The sequence below is a fragment of the Sminthopsis crassicaudata genome, chromosome 2 (assembly GCF_048593235.1).
Source record: "Sminthopsis crassicaudata isolate SCR6 chromosome 2, ASM4859323v1, whole genome shotgun sequence".
Taxonomy (NCBI): domain Eukaryota; kingdom Metazoa; phylum Chordata; class Mammalia; order Dasyuromorphia; family Dasyuridae; genus Sminthopsis; species Sminthopsis crassicaudata.
The window spans coordinates 290,292,024-290,315,211 of record NC_133618.1 but is presented as its reverse complement, the minus strand read 5'-3'; the positions used below and the strand labels follow the sequence as shown (position 1 = coordinate 290,315,211).

General features: G+C 34.4%; 1 protein-coding gene across 1 annotated transcript in view; it reads right to left on the bottom strand.

Annotated features, from left to right (window-relative positions):
- Positions 1–1,404: 1,404 nt before the first annotated feature.
- UBR7 (ubiquitin protein ligase E3 component n-recognin 7) overlaps positions 1,405–23,188 on the bottom strand; it is a 30,901-nt gene continuing 9,117 nt past the window's right edge. Inside the window, exons 7-11 of the mRNA XM_074289659.1 lie at positions 19,440–19,660; positions 18,978–19,127; positions 18,257–18,419; positions 13,684–13,745; positions 1,405–3,597 (exon numbers count right to left, since the gene is read on the bottom strand). Coding sequence (XP_074145760.1) covers positions 3,505–3,597; positions 13,684–13,745; positions 18,257–18,419; positions 18,978–19,127; positions 19,440–19,660 — 689 coding nt within the window. The 3' untranslated portion in view covers positions 1,405–3,504. The remainder of the gene's footprint in view (positions 3,598–13,683; positions 13,746–18,256; positions 18,420–18,977; positions 19,128–19,439; positions 19,661–23,188) is intronic.

The window sequence follows — 23,188 nt, the reverse complement described above, 5'->3', positions numbered from 1 at the left end:
CCCTAGTTGCAACTCCCCTTCCTGCCCATTAGAAGTGACATAAATTCAGGGTGGATTCCTGGCCACTAGCATTCCAAAGTCATAAACTACAGATGGTTTATCTCAGATGCCTAGATGGGACCCTCTGAATCAGACATCCTGGCTCCTCACCTTCCAACTTATCAGGATTTAAGATCCTTACCCCCAACCTGTCAGAACTGACTTATGGTATGTTCCTGGTAGTTCCTGCTCACCTCCCCCTGCTTTGTTCCCCTGATGACTGGAGCCCTATAAGAATCCCTGGAATTCTCCACTTGCTGAATGCTTTGAGCCGAGTGCAATCCAGCCCTGGGCCCACATGGATCCTGTTTTGCTCCCAGTAAAATCTCTCCCTCTCAAATGTTAAAAACCCTCTAATCTCTATCTTGCCTGTTTCTTCAGCATTGCAATTAGGTCCTAGACAAATGATTAAAACAAAAATACTAATCTGGGCTCCTTGTCTTTATAGCCGAGTTAAGGGGCACTTTCACTTAGGATACAGCCAATGTAACATGGCTACTTTTACCTTGAATCTTGAGCCACTGAGCTTTTACACATTGTAAAAGTCAGTGTATTAACACTAACTCTCCCTTCTGATTGAAACAACTCTAGTTTTCTATTCATGTCAAGAATGAAAGAAAAGCTCAAATAGGGGTGCAGCCATTTTAAGTGCAAAATAGAAAAAGCTTTAAAATTGGGACTCAACTCCTACCTACCCCCATTCTGACTATTGACAAGTCACTCTGCCTCTTAACATGTTTCCCTATCGGTGAAACAGGAACATCTATTATTTCCAGCAAACATTTATCATTGACAAGCACAATACTGGGAAACAAAGTTTAGAAGCCCTTGCCTCTAAGAAATAACTCTATAACCTAAGGATATAATCTTAAAAAATGTACAAATAGGATCAGCAAAAGTCTTATTTTATGAGTGACACCTGAGCTGAGACTCAGATTCTAACACATGAGAAAAGGCAAGGCATTCCAGGCATGTGGGACTGTCTGGGACTTAAGAAATCAGATGCCAAAGGAGGAACGCAGCCATTTTGGTAAACTGAACAGTGCAAGAGGGGAAATAACATATAAGGTCTGACAGGGAGGTTGGAGCCAGATTATAAGAGGATGAACAGATGAGTTCTGAAGGCACCAGAGTTAATTAGCCTAGAGAAAGGAAGTAGTAAGACTGGCATGTTAGGAATATAATGCTGGGAGCTGGGGGAAGGGTGGGACTCAAGGGTAAAAACTTACCTCAACAAAGATCCTTTTTAGAAAAACATTTCATAATCCTTGAAAATACTAGATTGATCACTCCTGCAATGGGCAGGTTTGGTCAGAGCTTTTAAGAGACAAAAAAATTCATTTGAAGAAGAAAAATACAGAGATCTTTTTCTAAATTTGTTTTATTTAAATTTTTACAGAATCTTGATTGAAATTAAGTAGTTACAATTCCAGTAACAATTTCTACAAAAATGCACATACAATACCAGAATTTGTTTTTAAAGCAAACTAATATATTCCTGTTTTGCATAAAACATGCGCTGAGCATATTTGCATCCTGACCAAAATTAGTCTCTAAGAGGAGAAGTGGCCCAATAAAGTCAGAAAAGGAGCTGTGAACAACAGATATAATAGAAGTTTTTTGGTTAATGTTAAAGAAAGATCAGTGCCTTTTACCAAACAAACCCTTAGGCGCCAGTGGCAATTTGTTTTTCTGTTGACAACCAGTCTCAGATTTAATAGGTCTTATCTCTGGCCAGGTAAGTTACTTTAGGGCACTGGGTCAAAAACAACTGGCAGGACTATGGCTTATCTAGACTTTGTATGCCCAGTCCCTACCACAGAATCCATACACCTTAGGTACTTTTATAATAAATATTTATTGAAAGAGACAAACTTTTAGGCCATGTAGAAATACAGCCTTGGCCTATAGGTTAAAAAAACAAACAAACTGTCAAACTAGTAGAAAGAGTAATGAATTTGGAGTAAGAAGACCGGAGTTCAAATCTTACAATTTCCTTACAACCTGTGACTGGTCACTTAGATTCTCTGGCCTTATTTCCTTATCAGTAAGATAAAAGGCTTATATAGGGATTCTAAGGTCCCTTCCAATCCTAAATTCTATGATCCTATTATCTGAAAAATAAAAGTACACAGGCAAATGAGTCTGTCCTCCTTGCCAGTCATGTTGTCCCTCCTAACGAGTCCTGATAACCTCCAGGTGAGATCCCCTGAGGAGCCTTAGCTCTGAAGAGACTGTCAGGGCCTCCTGCAAAATACTCACTCTTGCCAGGACTGCTAAGTATCAGGGCTGTGTAGGAGCCCTCCTGAGATTCAGAGAACACAAGGATCTTCCAATCAAAGACAGACAGCCCCACTGTCCCAGCAGAACCACTAGAAAAGACAGGTTTTTTTTCTTCTAAGCTCAAAGCCTAACAACTCTAAGGTACTAGTCATGAGAGGGCATGTCAAATTGGAGTTCCTGCTGAACCTACGTGGCCTCTATGTGAACATGTATTTTATCAGTAGGACTTAAGAAATCCAAAGCAGTCAATGTGTCCTAAAGCACATCCACCATCTATTTCCAAAAAAAGTGATTCACATAGAGGGAGGCACTGATTCAAGGCTACATACTTTTCAATGAATGCTCTTGCTCCAAAAAGAAAAATGGGGGTGAAAGACTCTCAAGGAGACTTTCTACTAACTGACATGGCTTTCTATGGAGCTTCACTTTTCACAAATGTAGGAAACTTGACCAGCATCCAAAGGAGATACCATCACAATTAAAAGGAAACAAGGTGTTGATTTTTCTGTTACCCCCCCCAAAAAAAAATCATCCATGAGCACAAAATCTTTTTTTCTATCCATTTTCATAGAGTCTATCCCCTTCCATATGGGGCACATGCTGCCCTGGTCACAAAGCTCACTCCTAGGAGGATATTCTGCCACAGATATATTTGCTTCAGCATAGGTTTGGAGAGAACATAATTTTCTGGGACCCTGATAATAGCTTTTTAAAAATATGACAATATCAAAGTAGGTCAGTTTTTAATATAGGCTCATAAGTATCCCTGATAATATCAAAAAATCCAATGCACTTTGTAAACAACCATCAAAATTTAACAGTTAATACCTGGCTTATAGTACTAGGCAGCAGAAAAGGAGCTATTATCCTGGCAACCTTTTTTTAAAACCAAATCAAACTCCCTAAAACCTAAAAAACAATTGAGACTAGGGCGGAGAATGGGAGTCAACAAACCAGAGTTATATTGAACTGAATACACAATGAGGATCATAGATAGTGAAATTAGAATACGAATTCTGGTCACTAAAGTAATAGCATGTACTAACAGCAGAAGGCTGGATAAGTCCTCTTGGAAAGGAGCATGGTGAAAAGGGGACCAAACAGTTATAAATGTGCCTCCTTTATTTATCTAACATCAGCATTCCCATTTGGCCTGAAATAAAAAATCTTATTTATGCCATTCTAGCTGCAGTAATATTGCATCCCATCTAGCCGCCTTCTCTTTCTTGACTGAAATTCTTCAAAGAACTGCTGAATGTCCTCTCTCTTAACGACCTGTTGGTGAAAAATAAAATAAGCAGTAATTAGGAGAAAATAAAAGTCACAAAAAAGCAAAAGGGGAAAACATACTGTCAAAATTATCCCCTTCCCCAAAAGAGAATAAGAATACAGCTTTTCAAAATTCCTTCCTGCACTCATTAAAATTCTAGCCTTCCCACCCCTCTACCCCTGAATTCTAAAGCAGACCCAAAATGATGAAACGTGGGAGATTGCTATCAGGTGGTGAAATATGTACCAGTATTTGTGGCCCTGCCAATGTCTTAGCCATGATTCCAATGATCCAGACATGTGATGGAAAAAACCTGGAATTAGAACTTGAGGGACAACTAGGTGACACAGTGGAGAGACCTGACGAGTCAGGAGGACCCGACTTCAAATCTAGCCCCAGACACTTAATACTTCCTGGCTGTGTGACCCTGGGCAAGTCAATTAATGCCAACTGCCTCAGGGAAAAAAAAAAAAAAAGGTATAGAACCTAAAACAAGAAACTTTTCTGAATCTCATTTTCCTTACTCTCAGTCAATGAAGTGGCAGCAGGACAGAATGCTAGCCTTAAAGGCAGGCAAATTGAATTCAAACTCTGACTCAGACACTTGCTAGCCATGTAAACCTTAAGCAAGTCACAACCTCCTTCAGTCTTAGTTTCCTCATCTGTAAAATGGATATAATAATAGCACCATCCACTTCATAGAGTTATTGTGATGATCAAAATGAGATAACATATGTACAGTTCTTTGCAAACTTTAAATTGTTCTAGACAAGTTAGCCAGCAGTAGTAAATACTTTTGAAAATGACTTTACAAAGTACTTTGATGTTTAAAGAGTGCTTTTCTAGCAACTTTATGAAGTAGTTAATACAAGTATTACCATCCTTATTTTACAGGTGCAAAACCAAGATCAGAGAAATTCATTGACTTGTCTGGGGTCACAGAGGTTGTAAAACTCTGAAGTGGGACACAAACCCAAATTTCCTGCTTTTCTACACCCCTAGAACACCAGGCTAAATGCTGCAGGAATTGAGAAAAGGGCTGACACACCCACTTGACAGTGCTATGAGAATGCCAAAGAGCTACTCTCAGAGCAGCTGCTCTCACCATCTCTTCAGGGTTCTTCTGCTCTAGGCAAAGTGTTTGATGGAGAAGTAGCACAAATGCCTCCTGGGCAGCTGACCTGGGTTCATTTCCTCAGGAGTGTACAATACTAAGATATGCAGTCCTTGAAGCACCTGATGATGTTCAACTTAGGACAATTCAGGAGCTTTAGCCCTGAGTACACCATGTACTTAGCAGCAGATATGGCCAATAGGATAAATTTCCCCACAGGGTATTCTCTATTAGAGAAATGTTTAACTGATACCACTAGAGACACACAATGTGGGGGTTAACTATGTGCCTTATAAAGGCTGGAACCATTTACTGAATCTATTATTATTGGTGGAGACAATAAGGACTTCATGGGCTCCCATTTACTAAAGTCCAAAAATATTAACAACACAAGTTTTACTTTGTAAATTATTGATACTTCAATATGTTTTAAAAAATGCCAAAATTAAAATGTACATTGGGGAAGCCACCATTTGATAAATTTTCAGGTCATCACAGTCTATTAAAAAAAAAACTCACAATGTCTCTCTATTCCAAGTGTACTCCTCTTCCCCTTTTAAAAAATAAGTATGATATGATCTCAACATGAGGAATTAACATCTTTCCAAATGTTCAAGGATTATTTTTTAAAGAATGTTTTGTATGTTTAACTATAAATTCTGAGTGTATTCTTGGTAGACTGATCTTTTAAGTACTTTGTAGTTATTTGGAAATGGATTTTTTTTTTTGTTATTTTATTCCTGGATTTATTCTTGCTACAGAGAAATGATAATTATGTGTTATTTTGTACCATGTAACTTCTTAAAGCTAACACTTTTCTCAAATAATTTTGATCTTCGAGGATAAACAATCTTATCTCCTGCAAATAAGGATCATTCTGTCTCATCTTTGTCAATTTTAGTGCCTTTTATTTCTTTCTCTTGTTTTAATGCTATTACTAGCATTCCTAACATTATGATAAATAATACTAGAGAGATCAGATATACTTGTTTTATCCATATATTTCCCAGAAAAGCTAGCTATAGTTTGTTTTTTAATTGATTAAAAATAATCCTTCAAATATTATGCTTTCTATTTAAAACAAAATGTATTTCACCAGTTTTTTCTTCATCTGTGAACATAATTATGTGATTTGGGATTTTTTTTTAATAATAGCTTTTTATTCTCAAAAGTATGCAAAAATAGTATTCAACATTCACTCTTGCAAAATCTTGTGTTCCAAATTTTTCTCCTTCTCCTAGACCGTAAGTAATCCAAAATGTTAAATATATGCAATTCTTCTATACATATTTCCACATTTATCATGCTGCACAAGAAAAATCAAATGAAAAAGAAAAAAAAAAAAAAAAAGACAAGCAAATAACAAAAAAAAGTTGAAAGTATTTCACATTCAGTCCCCATAGTTCTTTTTCTGAGTGCAGATGGCTCTCTCCATCACAAGTCCATTGCAATTGGCCTAAATCATCTCATTATTGAAAAGAGTTTCAACCATCAAAACTGATCACTGTGTAATCTTGCTATTACTGATATAATGTTCTCTTGTTTCTACCCACTTCACTTAGCATCAGTTTATTTAAGTCTCTCCAGGGCATTCTAAAATATTCTTGCTGATCATTTCTTAGAAAATAACAATATTACATTATATTCAGACATCATAGCTTATTCAGCCATTCCCAACTTATGGGCATCCACTCAGTTTCCAGTTCCTTGCCACCCCAAAGAGAGTTCCTACAAACTTTTTGCATTATGTGGGTCCCTTTCCCTTTTTTATGATCAAAACCATTTGATACTGGCTAAGAAACAGAATGGTGGATCAGTAGAATGTTAGGTTCACAATTCACAATAGTTAATGACTATAGTAACCTGCAAAACTACTCTATCTTCTGGTAGAAGAACTCATTATTTCACAAAAATTGCTGGGAAAACTGAAAAATAGTATGGCAGAAACTAAGAAACCAACATCTAACTCCCTAGACCAAGATAAGGCCAAAATAGGTTCATGATTTGGACATAAAGAATAATACTACAGGGGCAGCTAGGTGGCGCACCAGCCTTGAATTCAGGAGGACCCAAGTTCAAATCTGCTCTCAGACACTTAACACTTCCTAGCTGTGTGACCCTGGGCAAGTCACTTAACCCCAGCCTCAGGGAAAAAAAAAAAGAGAGAAGAATAATACTATAAACAAATTAGGAGAACAAAAGAGAGTTTACTTCTCAGATCTGTATGAAAAGGGAAGAATTTATAGTCAAAGAAGAACTAGAGAACATTATGAAATACAAAACATACAATAATTTTGATCACATCAAATTAAAAGTTTTTGTACATACAAAACCAATGCAGCCAACATTAGAAGAGAAGGAGAAAGCTGGGGAAAAATTTGTAAAGCCAGTGTTTCTACATTATATACAGAACTGCCTTAAATTTATAATATAAGCCATTCCCCAATTGATAAATGATCAAAGGATATGAACAGACAATTTTCAAAGACATTAAAGCCATTTCTAGTTATATGAAAACAATGCTCTAAATCACTATTGATCAGAGAAATGCAAAATAACTGAGGTACCACTTCATATTTCTCAGATTGGCTAAGATGACAGGAAAAGAAAATGATAAATGTTGGAGGGAATATGGGAAAACTGGAGTGTTAATACATTACTGTTGGGCCAACCATTCTGGAGAGCACTCTGGAACTTTGCTCAAAGAGCTTTAAAAATGCATACCCTTGATCCAGCAGTGTTTCTACTGGGCCTGTATCCCAAAGAGATCATAAAAGAAGGAAAAGGACTCACATGTGCAAAAATGTTTGTAGCAGCCCTTTTTGTAATGGAAAGGAACTAGAAATTGACTGGATGTTTATCAGTGAGGGACTGGTTGAATAAGTTATGATATAAGAATGTAATTGAATATTATTGTCCTATAAAAAATGATGAATAGGCTGATTTCGGAAAAGCCTGGAAAGACTTACATTAACTAATACTAAGTGAAGTGAATAGAACCAAGAGAACATTGTACACAGCAATAAGATGATGTGATAATCAACTATGATGGACTTGGTTCTTTTCAACAATGAAGTGATTCAAGGCAATTTCAATGCACTTGTAATGAAAAGATGGCATAACATATCCACAGAGAGAACGATATGGAGACTAAATGTGGATCAAAGGCATATTTTCATCTTTTCTTGTTGTTATTGTTTGCAATAGCATTTTTTGTCTCGTGATTTTTTCCCTTTTGATCTGATTTTTCTTGTGCAGCATAATGAATATGGAAATATGTTTAGAAAAACTGCACACATGCTGTCTTGAGGGGAAAGGGAAGGTGAATGGTGAAAACTATCTTTGCATGTATTTGGAAAAAGAATACTATAAAAATAGATCTCAATTATATGTTCTAGAGATCTGGGTATAGTATTATTTAAGGAATTATTCATTTCTTTAAAATTATCTCTATCTTGTTAGCATAAAATTATGTATAATACATTTTATTTCTCAATTGTTTTATCACCAAGTTCATTTTTATTGATCGATTTTACTTTCTCTTTCTGTATGTAACCAGATTTGCTATAGAGGTTTATCAATTTTTATTTGGAGATGAGCTTCTTATATGAAAAGAACTGCTAAGGAAATTGGATATCTCATAAGCTCAAAGTGGATATATAATCTAAATACTTAAAAATATATGCTAAAAAACACTGAAGAACCAACCACCAGATCAGATACTTTTCAAAGATGGCTACAGAAGAGTTCTTTACCAAATAATCACAAAAGATAAAATATAACTTCTATCACAGAAATTGAAGAACTTCTGCATAAACAAAATCAACTCAATTGTGAAATGCAAGGAAGCAGATGCCTGAGAAAAACCTTTACATCAATTATCTCTGATCAATCATTCCCAATAACTCAAATAGTATCCATCAATGATCCAAGGACATGAAAAAACAATATTCAAAATAACATCTACAAACTCTTAACATATGAAACACTACCCTAAATCATCAATAATCACAGAAATCCAGATTAAAAGGAATAAGCCAAAGAAGTAAGATTCAATTTCTTGTCTTTTCCCCTTCTCACTTATCTCTATTGATTTCTTTCCTCATCCTCCCTTTAAACCTACAACTTCTGGTTCAACTCTCTCCACCCATGTCTTCCCAGGGTTCCAACCATTTTCTCCTTTCAATGAAAGTTAGTACAAAGATTCACCAATCCCTTCTCATGAAGTCCATCTCATGGATTATCTAAACTTTCCCAGCACTGTTGCTTGCTTATTTCAGCCACTCCTGCCTCCATGGGATTACTTTGAGATGCTACTAACATTCTCATCTACTTTTTACAATCAAACTCCCTCTTCCTCTTCTGTATCCTTCTTCACACTGTTCTGATCTTCACTGTTCCACCAAAACAAGAGGAATATATATATATATATATAAAATCTCTTATCCACCTTTTCTCTCAAGTCCTTGCAGGTTCACTACCTGGTCTCCTGACCCTCTTCTCTCCTTGCTTTGCATGCTTTTTCTATATAGAAGGTTCTTCTACATTATCTGACCATCAATGATGTTTGCTAATTATTTCTTTGATCTTTTTAATTCTGGAGTCTGACCACAAGATTTCTTGGTGAATTAAATCTGGGGTTTTTATCAGTATTCTATGGATTCTTTTGATTCTGAGGAATTTTTCTACATGATTTCTGGAATCATGTTATTATTTTTTATTACTGTATTTCTGGTCCTTCCCCTATCCAAAAGCATGTGCCCAGGATTTCACATCCTTTCACAAACACTCCCTTTTCTTCTTCATTACTCACCCTGGAAGTTGATTTTTCCCTAGGACACTGTAAAATCAAATTCTTATAAATGCCGCAACTATAGAAGTTATAGGGAGGGAATAAAGCCCTTTACCAGAAAGGGAATACCCAGCACAAGGCCCAAACCTAATAGCCCAGGTGGGATTTCACACGAGTTAAACTGCAAAAGTTGCCTAAAATTGATATAGTGTGAGAAGTAGGCAGAGTCAGTAAACACTATGGGAAAAAGGGAAAAAACAGGGGCTTTTAGTGCCAAAAACTATGGGCTGTGGAGTAGGTCCAGTAAGATTTTTCATCTTTCTTCCTTCTATTGTTGCTGAGTTTTCTGTATTTTAGTATTTTCACCTCTGTTATTTGGTATAGTAAGGGGAAAGCTGCCCTGAGGACACCTCACTTGGACAATCTTCCCAAAACATCTCCTCTTACATTTCTCTAAACCTATCATATCCACTATCACTTATGGTACCACTACAATTTGTTTCACTATTCCCCAGTTGAAAGCCTCTTTTTTGTTTTTTTATTCCAGTTCTTTGCTACTACAACAAGTGTTGTTCTGAATATTGTTCTGGGTGTGGATTTCCCCTCCTCTATCCTTGACCTCTTCTTGTAATGTGCTGAATGATGGTGACCCCAGATCAAAGGACATGCAAAAGTTTGAAAATACAGTTCCAAATTGCTTTCAGACTAGTTGGAACAGTTCTATTAACAATGCATTTATTCATATGCTACTTCTATACATTCCCTCCAACAACTACAATTTTCTTCTTTTGTTATCTTTGCTACTCTACTGGGTATGAGAGGAAACCTCAGTTATTTTCATTTCAATTTCTCTTATTAATAATTTGGAGCAATTTTTTCATGTGGTTGTTCAAAGTTTGTATTTCCTCATTTGAGAACTACCTGTTCATAGTCTTTAAACCTTATTTATAGGCAAGTAGTTCTTGTCTAACGTTTGAATCAATTCTTTCTATATATTGGATGTTAAACTTCTATCAGATAAATTTTCTATAAAGGTTTTTTCTCAGTTAATAATTCTCCTTATAGTTCTAATGGCATTTATTTTGTTTGAACAGATTTTCAATTTTATGTAATCCATATCACCTGAAGTGTTACCAACTAAGAATTGTTCAAAATTTTATCAGAAAATTATGTAAGAAGATGAGGAGTCCACATTCTCTTTTGATATCCAGGCAATGTCTAAATACAGCTTCCCCCTAGTCTATTTTAGGAATAAACCCTTCATCCCTGGGACAAAGGAAGTGGGAGTGGGTAAGGTCTATGCCCACGACAATATTCAAAGAGGCACTTTTTGATATAACAAAGAATTGGGTTTACAGAATAACAAAGATAATAAATAACAAAGAGTTGTACATGGTCTTTACCACTAAATGGAGTAACCAAACAGTTAAAGTGTCCTCAAAACAGTATCTTCATATACTCTTGAAATCAAGAATTATGTTCTTCTGCACTACATGAGCATTGAGAAGTATAAGAGCCTTGAACTTTATGTCCTTTTTATATTTCATATCGAATATGAGAATTAATTATTCTTTGCCCCTAAGCCCAGCTCTCTTTTTTCTATGGAGGGCAGCCTTCGAGTAATCTTTAACTATTGGATTTCTTTCACATACAATGCATTCTCTAATGAGCCAAGACTGGTTGATTCTGCCTCTTACAGGTCTCTAATCCACCTCCTTCTTTCTTTCACATAGCCACCACTCTTGTTCTGGAATTCTTCACCTCTTGTTCAGACTACAGTAATATAGCTGTATTCATCCTCCACATAGCTACCAATGTACATGTTGGTTATTTCTAGAGTCAAATAAAAACTCTTCTGGCAGATTTAAAGCCCATCATAATCTAATTCTAAAAAGTCAAAAAAAAAAAAAAAAAAAAAAAAAAAAAAGAGAGAGAGAAGCAGAGTACAAAAAGGAAAAAAAGATAAAGAAAAAAATATAAGAAATTAATGGTCATAGTACCAAATATCAGAAACTTTTGGAATAAAAAAAAAAAATTAAAAAGTTCCAAAAGAGAACTCCCAAATTATCAAGTTCCACCTCAAAAGTCCTTCAAAATACAGAATACCTTGTGTTTTGAGTATATGGATATCTGGATATGAAACAAGCACCTGAACTTTTATTGCTCCAGAAAGCACAGGACATGTCTACTGTAAATAATCATTTGAATTACAATAGAACAGACTTGCCAATGATACACCCAATATACCTCAGCTATAGGGAAACTGAAGCGCTCTCTCTCTCTCTCTCTCTCTCTCTCTCTCTCTCTCTCTCTCTCTCTCTCTCTCTCTCTCTCTCTCTCAGAGTACATTGATAAAGCCACAATAGGTAACTACAGAATAATGTAACCTGTACTACAGTGTACACATAGGCAGCAGAACAAAGCTACAATTGAATAAAATATTATTTGACCTGCAGAGCAGCATACATAAAACACAATAGTGTGGGAATTGTACAGAAATCACTATATAATATGGACAGCAAGCTTCCTCTAGTGAGATAAAGGGCAGCAGAATTAAAAAACTGAATTAGGCTTAAAAGAGAAGATAAGAATCTGCACATGACAGAAAAAGGGCAAAGAGAGTAAAATGCTGATGAGGCAGTACAACATTGGTTCAACTTTCCTTGATGATATGAAGGCTCAGCAAGGTCAGCTATTCAGATTATCTGCAGATGCCTATCCTTCTAAAATTGTTTAACAGTGCTATACTTTGTAACTTCTTAAGTTAGAGTACCTAAACGATGTTTGCATGACTTCATTTTAGAAATATAAAGTTGCTTTTATATTTGGCCCAATGTTAACTGAAAAATCATGCAATTTACTTGAGCAAATGATAACATTTATATAGTATTCTAAGGATTACAAAGTATATGAGACAGGGAATATAAATATTATGCCCACTGTACAGGTGAGAAAACTGAGACAGAACTATAAATTGCCTTTGCAAGGCCAGGACTTCAACGCAGGTTTTCTGATTTTAAATCTTTCCACTATGCTGATACCTCCTTCATAAGTCAAGCATGTCTCTTGTACAATAGTTTTTTCAACTGAAATTAAGATAATATATTAAAGACTATTTATATACATAGTTTAAAAAAACAACTAAAATATAAGATATACCATAAGAATTGTGACATTTCTGAGCATTCTATCCTCTAAAAAGTTTTATAATGTTAATTAAACGGATCTCTCTTAGCAATGCTTCTAATATGTAACCAGGCAGATAGTAGGGAATTATATTCCCCTGAGAAGTTTTATATAGAATGCTGACTTTTTTCTTGTCATATGATAATGCTTGAAGGAACATTCCTCCTTCAAAATCTAAGAAGACAGTAAGAACAAGTGATGGAAGACAGTAGACACACGTGGCTGATTATGTTAGTGAGGAAGAAATGACTAATAATGTTTTGAAAGCTACTGCAAAGTTAAAAAAAAACCCATGAAAGCAAGTCAAGATGTCTTTGTAGATGATTTAAAAATAAAACAAAACAAACAGGTAGAAGAAACTTGCTTTGGTCTTCGATTCAACAATATTTCAGAAAGGAAGTCATGTTACACCACCCAGGAAAAGAAGTTATCTGCATATCTTTTGCCTCTTTATGATAAAGAGATCTAATAACACAACTGATCATTGAAATTGTTGAAGAAATCAACAATGATACCTATATGAGGATGTATTCTGATGGAAGTGGATATCTTCAACATAGAGAAGAGCTAATCCAATTCCAATTGATCAATGATGGACAGAATCAGCTACACCCAGAAAAGGAACACTGGGAAATGAGTGCAAACTGTGAGCACTTTTTTTTTGTTTTTCTTCCTAGGTTATTTTTATTTTCCGAATCCAATTCTTCCTTTGCAACAACAACAAAATTCGGTTCTGCACATATATATTGTACCTAGGATATACTATAAGATATTTAATATGTATGGGAATACATGCCATCTAGGGGAGGGGGTGGAAGGAAGGAGGGGAAAAATTCGGAACAGAAGGAAGTACAAGGGATAATGTTGTAAAAAAAAATTATCTATGCATATGTACTGTCAAAAAAAAGTTATAATTATAAAATTAATAAAAAAATTGAAGAAAATAATCCATTTTTAAGGAATTCAAAGCAATGTTTTAAAAGCTGTACTTCATCTTACCGTTCCTTCATCAGCAAATCTCCTGAGATAGTCTTTAAGTTCAGTCTTCAAATCATTATATTCTAGAACAGAAAAAAAATACACATTAACTTCAATGAAAAAGCATCTGCTATTAAAAAAAAAACCCAAAAACTTCTGTCACTATGTTTGAAAGAGATTTGTCTACTAGCATTTTTAATCTTGAATTATTCCTCTTATATGAAACCAGAAGTTCATTTCACATATTACTTTAAATTCTTCTGAACTCCCTTCAACTTCATCTCAGTAATCCCAGTCCTAAAAAGGTACAGATCTAACTTCAAATATGATTAACTGAGAAATTAAAAAATAATTTTTTCTTCTATATATTTAATCTTTGGGAAAATTCAGATAAGTCATGTTTAATCTCTAAATCCACACTACCTATACCCATGAAAAAACATTTTTTAAAATATGTCTATTACAAACTTTGAACTCTACTATATACTCAGCTACTGATAGAGAAAAGAAGATATCACATGAAGAGGCAATATCATATCTGTTTTATGAGATCATAAAGCCTGGTGGAGAAATTAAACTACAACAACTTATATTAATGGACACAAACATATACTTCACAGCACTCATTATATATATTTAGGTAAGCATATGAGAGGGGGAGGAAAGAAAATTTTAGAGGAAGAAAACTTTAGGTTCACAATGTTACTGTTGAAGGCTCTTAAAAGATCATTTACCCTCTCCTTTTAGAAATAGGAAAATTAAGGCCTTAAGATTAAGTGATCAGGGGCAGCTAGGTGGCGCAGTGGATAGAGCACCAGCCCTGAATTCAGGAGGACCCAAGTTCAAATCTGGTCTCAGACACTTAACACTTCCTAGCTGTGTGACCCTGGGCAAGTCACTTAACCCCAGCCTCAGGGGAAAAAAAAAAAAAAAAGATTAAGTGATCAGCCCAAGTCACAAAACATTTAAGTAGCAGAATTAGGACTTAAATGAAGGGCTTCTGGTCACTTTTTTTTCTCACTACAACTGGAATCAAAGAGCTTGGCCCAAGTTAAGTGATGGAAGGGGAAAGAAAAGGAACAAGACAGCAAGAAGGAAGAGGCTCTCATCAAGAAAGAACCTGAAGGCTGGAGGTTTGTTAAAAGACAAATTGTTCTAGAAATGCAGGACAAATTAATGAACAATAGATGTGGGAAAGGTAGGATTCTGGTGGAATTTGTTGAAATTACTCTGAATAAAAGAGGGCTGGGAAGGAGAAAAATCACAGAAATAGCAAAAATTTCCTTTTTTTTTTTTTTTTTTAAATTTGCATGGGTAATTTTTCAGCATTGATCCTTGCAAAACCTTCTGCTCCAACTTTTCCCCTCCTTCCCTCCATAGATGGCAGGTTGACCAATAAATGTTAACTATGCTAAAGTATATGTTAAATATAATATATGTATACATATCCATACAGTTATTTTGCTGCACAAGAAAAATCAGACTTAGAAGAAAATAAAAAATGCAAGCGGACAAAAACAGAGGGAGTGGAAATGCTATGTTGTGGTTCATACTCATTTCTCATAGTTCTTTCGCTGGGTGTAGCTAGTTCTCTTCATTATTGATGAAATGGAACTGATTTGGTTCATCTCATTGTTAAAGAGAATCATGTCCATTAGAATGGATTATCATATAGTATTGTTGTTGAAGTATATAATTATCTCCTGGTCCTGCTCATTTTACTCAGCACCAGTTCATGTAAGTCTTTCCAGGCCTTTCTTAAGTCATCTTGTGGGTCATTTCTTAAAGAACAATAATATTCCATAACATTCATCTACCACAACTTATTCAGCCATTCTCCATTTCTAGCCACTATAAAAAGGGCTGCCACAAACATTTTTGCACATATAGATCCCTTTCCCTTCTTTAAGATCTCTTTGAGATATAAGCCCAGTAGTAGCACTGCTGGATCAAAGGGTATGCACAGAAAAATTTCATTTCTAATTAAAAATTCTAACTACTATTTAAAATTCTAATTCTACATAACTAATAGAAATTTGTAACAAAAGTGGGATTCTTTTTAATGTAGGAGTAAATTGAAGAACAAAAGAACAATGTCAGGACTGACATCATTTGAGTAGCACTGGATAATTAAGAAACAGAAGAACTGGCTTTCTATTACATTCTCTGTTACTTCTTTATCCACATTTATTCAAAATAGCATATTTTGTTATTTTTCAAGTATGTCATCTTTGGGGAATGCAGTTTTGTTATAATAATTAGAGCAGCCAAAACCAGTAAAAAATTAAATCAACAGCAGTGACAGATGGTGCCCAAATCAAACACCTTCAATAAAACTTGGCCTTTCCTATCACTCTTTGCAAATAATATGATGACATACTTAGAAAATCCCAGAATAACAACTAAAAAACTAGTTGAAATAACAATTTTAGTAGTATACACACGCATACATTATGTATATGTATATATAAAAATAACTACCATATCTACACATTACTAATCAAGTCCAGCAGTAAGAGGAGAAAAAGAAATTCCATTTAAAAAAACTGCAATCAGCATAAAATACTTGGAAGTCTTGTCTGTTAAGACAAACCCAGGAACTATGAACACATAAATTTTTCATACAAATAAAGTCAGATCTAAACAAATGGAGAAATATTAATTGCTCAAGAGTATGTTTCGAATTTAGAATATAAGAGGCAGCTAGGTGGAGCAGTGGATACAGCACCAGCCTTGAATTCAGGAGGACCCAAGTTCAAATCTAGTCTCAGACACTAAACTCTTCCTAGCTGTGTGACCCTGGGCAAGTCACTTAACCCCATCCTCAGGGAAAAAAAAAAAAAAAGAGTTTAGAATATATTTAGAATTATAATAAAAAATGACAGTTCTATCTAAATTAATTTACTTACACCAATCAAAACAATTTACTTACACCAATTTACCCAAAATAAATGTTTTATTAAAGAATAGAAAAAAATAATAAAGTTTATCTGGAAAAACAAACAAACAAAAAAATCAAGAATATCAAGGAAATCAGTGAAAATAAAATGCAAAAGGTGGTGGGCCTAAGAATCAGATCTCAAATTGTATTACAAAGTGGAAATCATCAAAACAATTTGGTACTAGCTAAGAAACAGAGTGGTAGATAAATGGAATAAATGAGGTACATAATTCACAGTAGTAAGTGACCACAGTAATCTATCTAATATTTAGTAAACTCAAAGATCCAAGCACTTAAGAACTCACTATCTGACAAAAATGGTTAAGAAAACTGGAAAGAAGTTTGGCAGAAACTAAATATTGACCAACACTGTGTAGAAAGGTATGGTCAAAATGGGTTCTTGATTTAGACATAAAGGGTAATGTCATAAGCAAATCAGGGGAGCACAAAAAATTTTATCTGTCAAGATCTAGAAGAATTATGATTATACTGAATTAAAAAGGGTTTGCACAAACCAAACTAATGCAGCCAAAATCAGAAGGAAAGCAGAAAATTAGGAAAAAAAATTTACATTTAAGCTTTTCTGGTAAAGTCTTATTTCTCAAATGCATAGAGAACTGAGTATAAGGATACAAATCATTCTCTAACTGATAAATAAATGGATATGAACAGGCAGTTTTCAGAAGAGGAAATCAAAACTAGCTATAGAGGTATGAAGAAAATAATCTAAATCACTATTGATTAGAGAAACGTAAATTTAAAACTCTGATATACCACCTCATACCTATCAGATTAGCTAACATGACAGAAAAGGACAAACATTGGAGATATGGAAAAACTGGGATGCTAATGCACAAGTCTAACAATTCTGAAGGGCAATTTGGAACTATGTCCAAAGGGCTAGAAAAATGTGAATATCTTGTGATTTAGCGATATCACTACTAGATCTATATCCCAAAGAGATCAAACTAAAAAGAACAAGAATCTCTATATACAAAAATATTTGTAGCAGTTTTTTTAGTGATAATAAAGAATTGGAGATTGAAGAGATGTCCATCAATTGAGGTACAGCTGAACAAGTTGTGGTTCATGACTGTGAAAGAATACTATTGTGATGAAAAGAAATGATGCTTTCAAAAAAAAAAAAAAACATGGGAAGACTTATGTGAACTGATACAAAGTGAAGTTAGCAGAAACACTGTACACATTAACAGCAATATTATACAATGATCAATTATGAATGACTTAGCCATTTTCTGCAACAATCCAAAATAATTTTAAAGGATGTGTGATGAAAAATGCGATTTCCCTCCAGAGAAAGAATTGATGGCATATGAATGCAAATTGAAGTTTATTATACTTTCTTTTCTTCTGTTCTTCTTTTGCAACATGGGCAAATCAGAAATATGTTTTGCACAATTATATATACATAACCTATAACAAAGTGCTTTCCTTCTCAAGGAGGGGAAAAGATGAGGGAATTTGGAACTAATTTTATGTATAACAGAAAAAAAATTAGAAAAATAATTTGCCTTTTTGAGAAATTATATTAAAACTAAAATGACATTACTATATTAGCCTCCATACAGTACAGTTTATAAAATGAAATATGCTTTATAAATATTCCCAAATTCCACACGAGAGAATATTTACCACAGATAAGTTCCACTTGCTGGACTCTATTCATGCTGTTAAGTGTATCCATTAAAGGGTCTCTCCTATCTGTTCCTTGGTCACTTTTGCCTTTGTTCTCATAAGCCAGCACTGTATCATATTCATCTGTCAGGAATAGGACTTCTAGATCTGCATACATTTTCTTTAAAGATAAAATAAAAATATCTCATTACTATTCATTACATTTACTACCCTCAAAACTCAACCTCATGAAAAATTAATAAATTATCATTTGATGAGTAGAGCTTTAATCAATGAGAAATTGGGAATACTTGATAAGAAATCTAAAAAGCTACAGTAAAAGGAAAATGTTTTATTTTCTTATCATGTAGGTCACTAGAAATCACAAAAGCTATATAAGAACATCAAAAAACATTTACACAAGCCCCGTAGCACAAGACCCAGTAGAAGTCATAAGAATTTTAGTATAACCAAGGGATTCAACTACATCAATGGTTGTAATTAAATACCTCAGAATTAGTCCAAGTAATCTGCTAAGAGGTTTGAGGAATTTGGGCAAATTTTTACAAATAAGAACCCATGTTCTAAATCAAAATCCATAGGGTCAAAGAGTCAAAGAGAAAAATATTATATAATTCTATATTCTCGACATCAACTTCAAAATATGCCTTCATTTCTTTTTGTTTTAAAAATCTCTTCTCTAAACAATCAAAAACTAACTAGACTCAGTAATACTCACCATGCAGTCACTACAGGTACACAACTTGTTACGCCAGTTATGGGGCCAATAGGTAGCAGTGTCTTGCTTTACATACTTCTTGGTCCTCAGATCTTGTAACTTGCAGACTGAATGGGATTCCGTATTCTGATGTTCATTTATGGAAACTGTCTAGATAAATGAAAGCATCAGGGTTTTTTTGGGTGCTCTTTTAAATTACTATATTTCATTCTTTAGTTTAAACTTTGAAAAACTATATATTATTTGCATGTAAAATAGTGTTAAGTATTTAGAATTACTACAAACCATTAAAAAATAATCAAATATTATTTTAGTGTTAATTTTATTATAATATACTTAATTTACATAATCAATTTAGTCTAAATGTTTTATATCTGCATATTAAAATTCACTTTACTTAGCTTAAGCTTTGACTTTTTCATAGTCCATAATACTCCTACCTAATATTAATATGATTCTTACTTGTAGATCAGATTCAGAACCAGAACTGGTAGATGGTTCATCAACTTGCTCTGTTTTATTCTCTTCCCTGATGACTTTTCCCTTTTCTAGTATGCTCTCTTCGGGAATACTTTCATGATTATTTGTTCCATTTTCAGTTTTGATGACTTTCTGGTCTTCTGTTCCATCTACATTCAGGACCCCATCATCTTCAGCAGTTATTATTTTGGTGACTGTAGGAACTAGAAGATAATCATCCTTATATTTGTCAGATGTAAATTCTCCTGTCCTATGTGCTAATATTACTTGCAGAATTTAGGAAGGGAAAACACTACAAATTTGAGGGAAATTACAGAAATAAAACTTTACAGGTTATAATAGCCTACCTTTCAACCCAATAGGAATGGGCTTTTTGGGATAGCTAGGTAGTTCAGTGGATGGAGTTGTCAGCCCAGAGTCAGGAAGACTTACCTTCTCAAGTTTAAATCTGGTCTCAGACATTTACTGGCTATGCAACCCTGGGCAAGTCACATGCTTTAAGTGCTATGGGGAATAGGGAGATATGTAGGAGAAAGAAAAGAGTTCCTATCTTCAAAATAACTTCCAATTTGTTTAGAAAAGTAAAAGTTCTTCACACAGTAATATACCAATTCAAAATAGCTTATAATTTACATAGATACTATAAGGTTTGCAAAGCATTTTCCTCAAATCAATTCTGCCCTAGATAGTATAAAATATTATGCACCTTTTATAGATGAAGAAAAATGAAGTCCTCAAACTTCAATTGGATTGACCAATATCACATACCTACTAAGCTATAAGATAGATTTGAATTTAGGTTTACTGATTCCAAAATCCAAATCCAGCATAGTAGAATACTATGCAAATGGAAGCATATTATACTTTCTTTTCTTTTGTTCTTCTTTTGCAACATGGGCAAAACAGAAATATATTTTGCACAATTATATATATGTAATCTATAACAAAGTGATTTCCTTCTCAAGGAGGGGAAAGGATGAGGGAATTTGGAATTAATTGTATGTATAACAAATTACAAAAGGTGAAAACACTATGCTTGGATCCCACATTCAGTCTCCATAATTCTCTCTCTGGATGTGGATGGCACTTTACATCCCAAGTCTATTGGAATTGTCCAGAACCATTTCATTGTTGAAAAGAGCCACGTCCATCAGAATTGATCATCATACAATCTCATTGTTACTATATACAATATTCTATTGGTTCTGCTCACTTCATTCTAGCATCAGTTCCTGTGTAAGTCTTTCCAGACTTCTGAATTCAGCCTGTTCATCATTTCTTAAAGTACAATAATATTCTATTATATTCATATACCACACTTCCTATCAAATGAGTGTTATAGGTAGAAAAACACCATTATGGTCTTTTGTGGTGGAGAAAGGGTTTCATGGAAGTATTAAGATTTCAGATGGGACCAGAAGGATAAATACCTCTTAAGAAGAGTAGAGATGAGAGAGCAGGGCATTTCAAGTGTTGGGAGTGGCAGAGTATAGCAAGTTAGAGATGTGGAGGGTTGTACACAGAACCAAAGAATGCAAAAGGACCTCAGAAAACATCTAGTTTAACTCGGAACTGATAGCCCCTTCCTACAACATTCCTGTTAAAGGAGTCACCCAGAATTGACCTGAAGATTTCTGATTTAGAATCCATTATTTCACTCCCATTTCAAGCAGCCCAATCCATTTTGGAACATGACTTTGTGAAGAAATCTACTTCTCTTCTACTTCCTTCCCTTGCTCCTTGTTTCACTGCTAGACTAAGCATATCAAGGTTACACTTCCACATAAACCTCCGCAGCCCTGTAAACACTGGGAAACAATTATCAGCTGGGGTGTGTTGGAGCCAGCTCTAAAAGGCTTGCAAGAACTGGTTCTTAAATTTTCTGTGTGAACATTGCTACAGATCAGGCTTTGAACAAGTTTTGTCTATACTTTAAAATCTAATAAAACAGATTAAACTTAAAAATATGTGTATATATATTCCCCCACCCTTCTCTACCCATTATTAAATATTAGCCAGCACACCCTTTTTCTCTATGAACAGTTAGAGCTCAGCAGAAGTATGAGAGGAGGCTCAGGGAATGAAGTCATAATGAGACTAGAGGCTTAGAATACAGTAAGTAGCATTTACATAGCACTTTAAATTCATTATCTTATTTATGTCCCACAAAACCCTCCTACCAAGGGAGAGATATTGTAAAGGGAATAGTAAAATCAAATGCAAAAATCATAGGGCCTCAGAGGGCTTCTAATTAAACAACCACCTAAAACAAGGACTCCCTTCAAAGTCCTAAAGCAAGTGGTTTTCCCCTTAAGTTTTTTTTCCCAATGATCTAGAAATTGCTTATTTTCATGATATTCAAAAATATCATAAAAAAGGGGGAAAATGACTTGTACAAAAGTATCTATAGAAGCTCCTTATGTGATGACAAAGAATTGGAGAGTGGATGCCCATCAGTTGGGAAATGGCTGAGGAAGGTGTGATATATGAATGTAATAGAATATTATTGTGTTTTAAGAAATGATGAGCAGGCTGAATACAGAAGTCTGGAAAGACTTCCACAAGAACTAATGCTGGAGTGAGGTAAGCAGAAATCAACAGAGCATTATATACAGTAATAAGATTGTATGATGATCAATTCTGACGGACACAGCTCTTTTCAACAATGAAATGGTTCTGAACAATTCCAATAGACTTAGGATGTAAAGTGCCATCCACATCCAGAAAAGAGAATTATGGAGACTGAATGCAAATCCAAGCATAGTGTTTTCACCTTTTGTTGTTTCATTGCTTTCCCCCCCTACTTTTGATTTGATCTGATTTTTCTTGGGTAGCATGATAAATATGGAAATATGTTTAGAAGATTGTACATGTTCAACCTACATGTCTTGAAAAAGGAGGTGGGAAAGAGAGGGAGAAAAATCTGAACACAAGGTTTTGCAAAGGTGAATGTTGAAAACTATTTTTGTATATATTTGGAAAAATAAGATACTATAAAAAAAAAAAAGAATGAAAGGAGAACCAGAACATTGTACACAATAATAGCAACATTGTGTGATGATTAACCATAATAAACTTAACTCTTTTCAGCAATAAAATGATTCTATACAATTCTAGATTCATGGAAAATGTAATCTACATTCAGAGAAAGAACTATGGAATATGAAGATCCAAGCATATTATTTTCACCTTTTGTTTGTTTTTCATGGCTTTTCCTTATAGTTCTGGCTTTTCTTTTACAACAGAATGAGGAAATATGTTTATCTTACTATATATATATATATATGTATGTATGTATGTATGTATGTATATACATATATCAAATTGTTGCCATTTTGGAGATGGGGGATGGAAGGGAGGGAAAAAAAATTGGAACTCAAAATGAATGTTAAGAACTATCTTTACATATAATTGGAAAGAAATGAAATATTAAAAAAATTTTTTTCATATACTTTACTTCTTTTTGAAAAAAAAAATCTGCTATATAAAAAAGACTTAAATTTGAGACTTCTTTAGTCCTGGTATGAAAACTTGGTGATTACCAATACCAACTAACAATTCATCAGTAACTTCACCCCTCATTTCTATCCAACCCCTTTCTTATTACTATAGAGGCCAGCCCCACTTGCAATATAATGCTGTAAATAAATGGTTGTCTTCCCCACTATATTGTGAGCTAGAGGGCAGGGATTATCTTTTGCCTCTTTTAGTACCTGAAACATAGCAAGTGC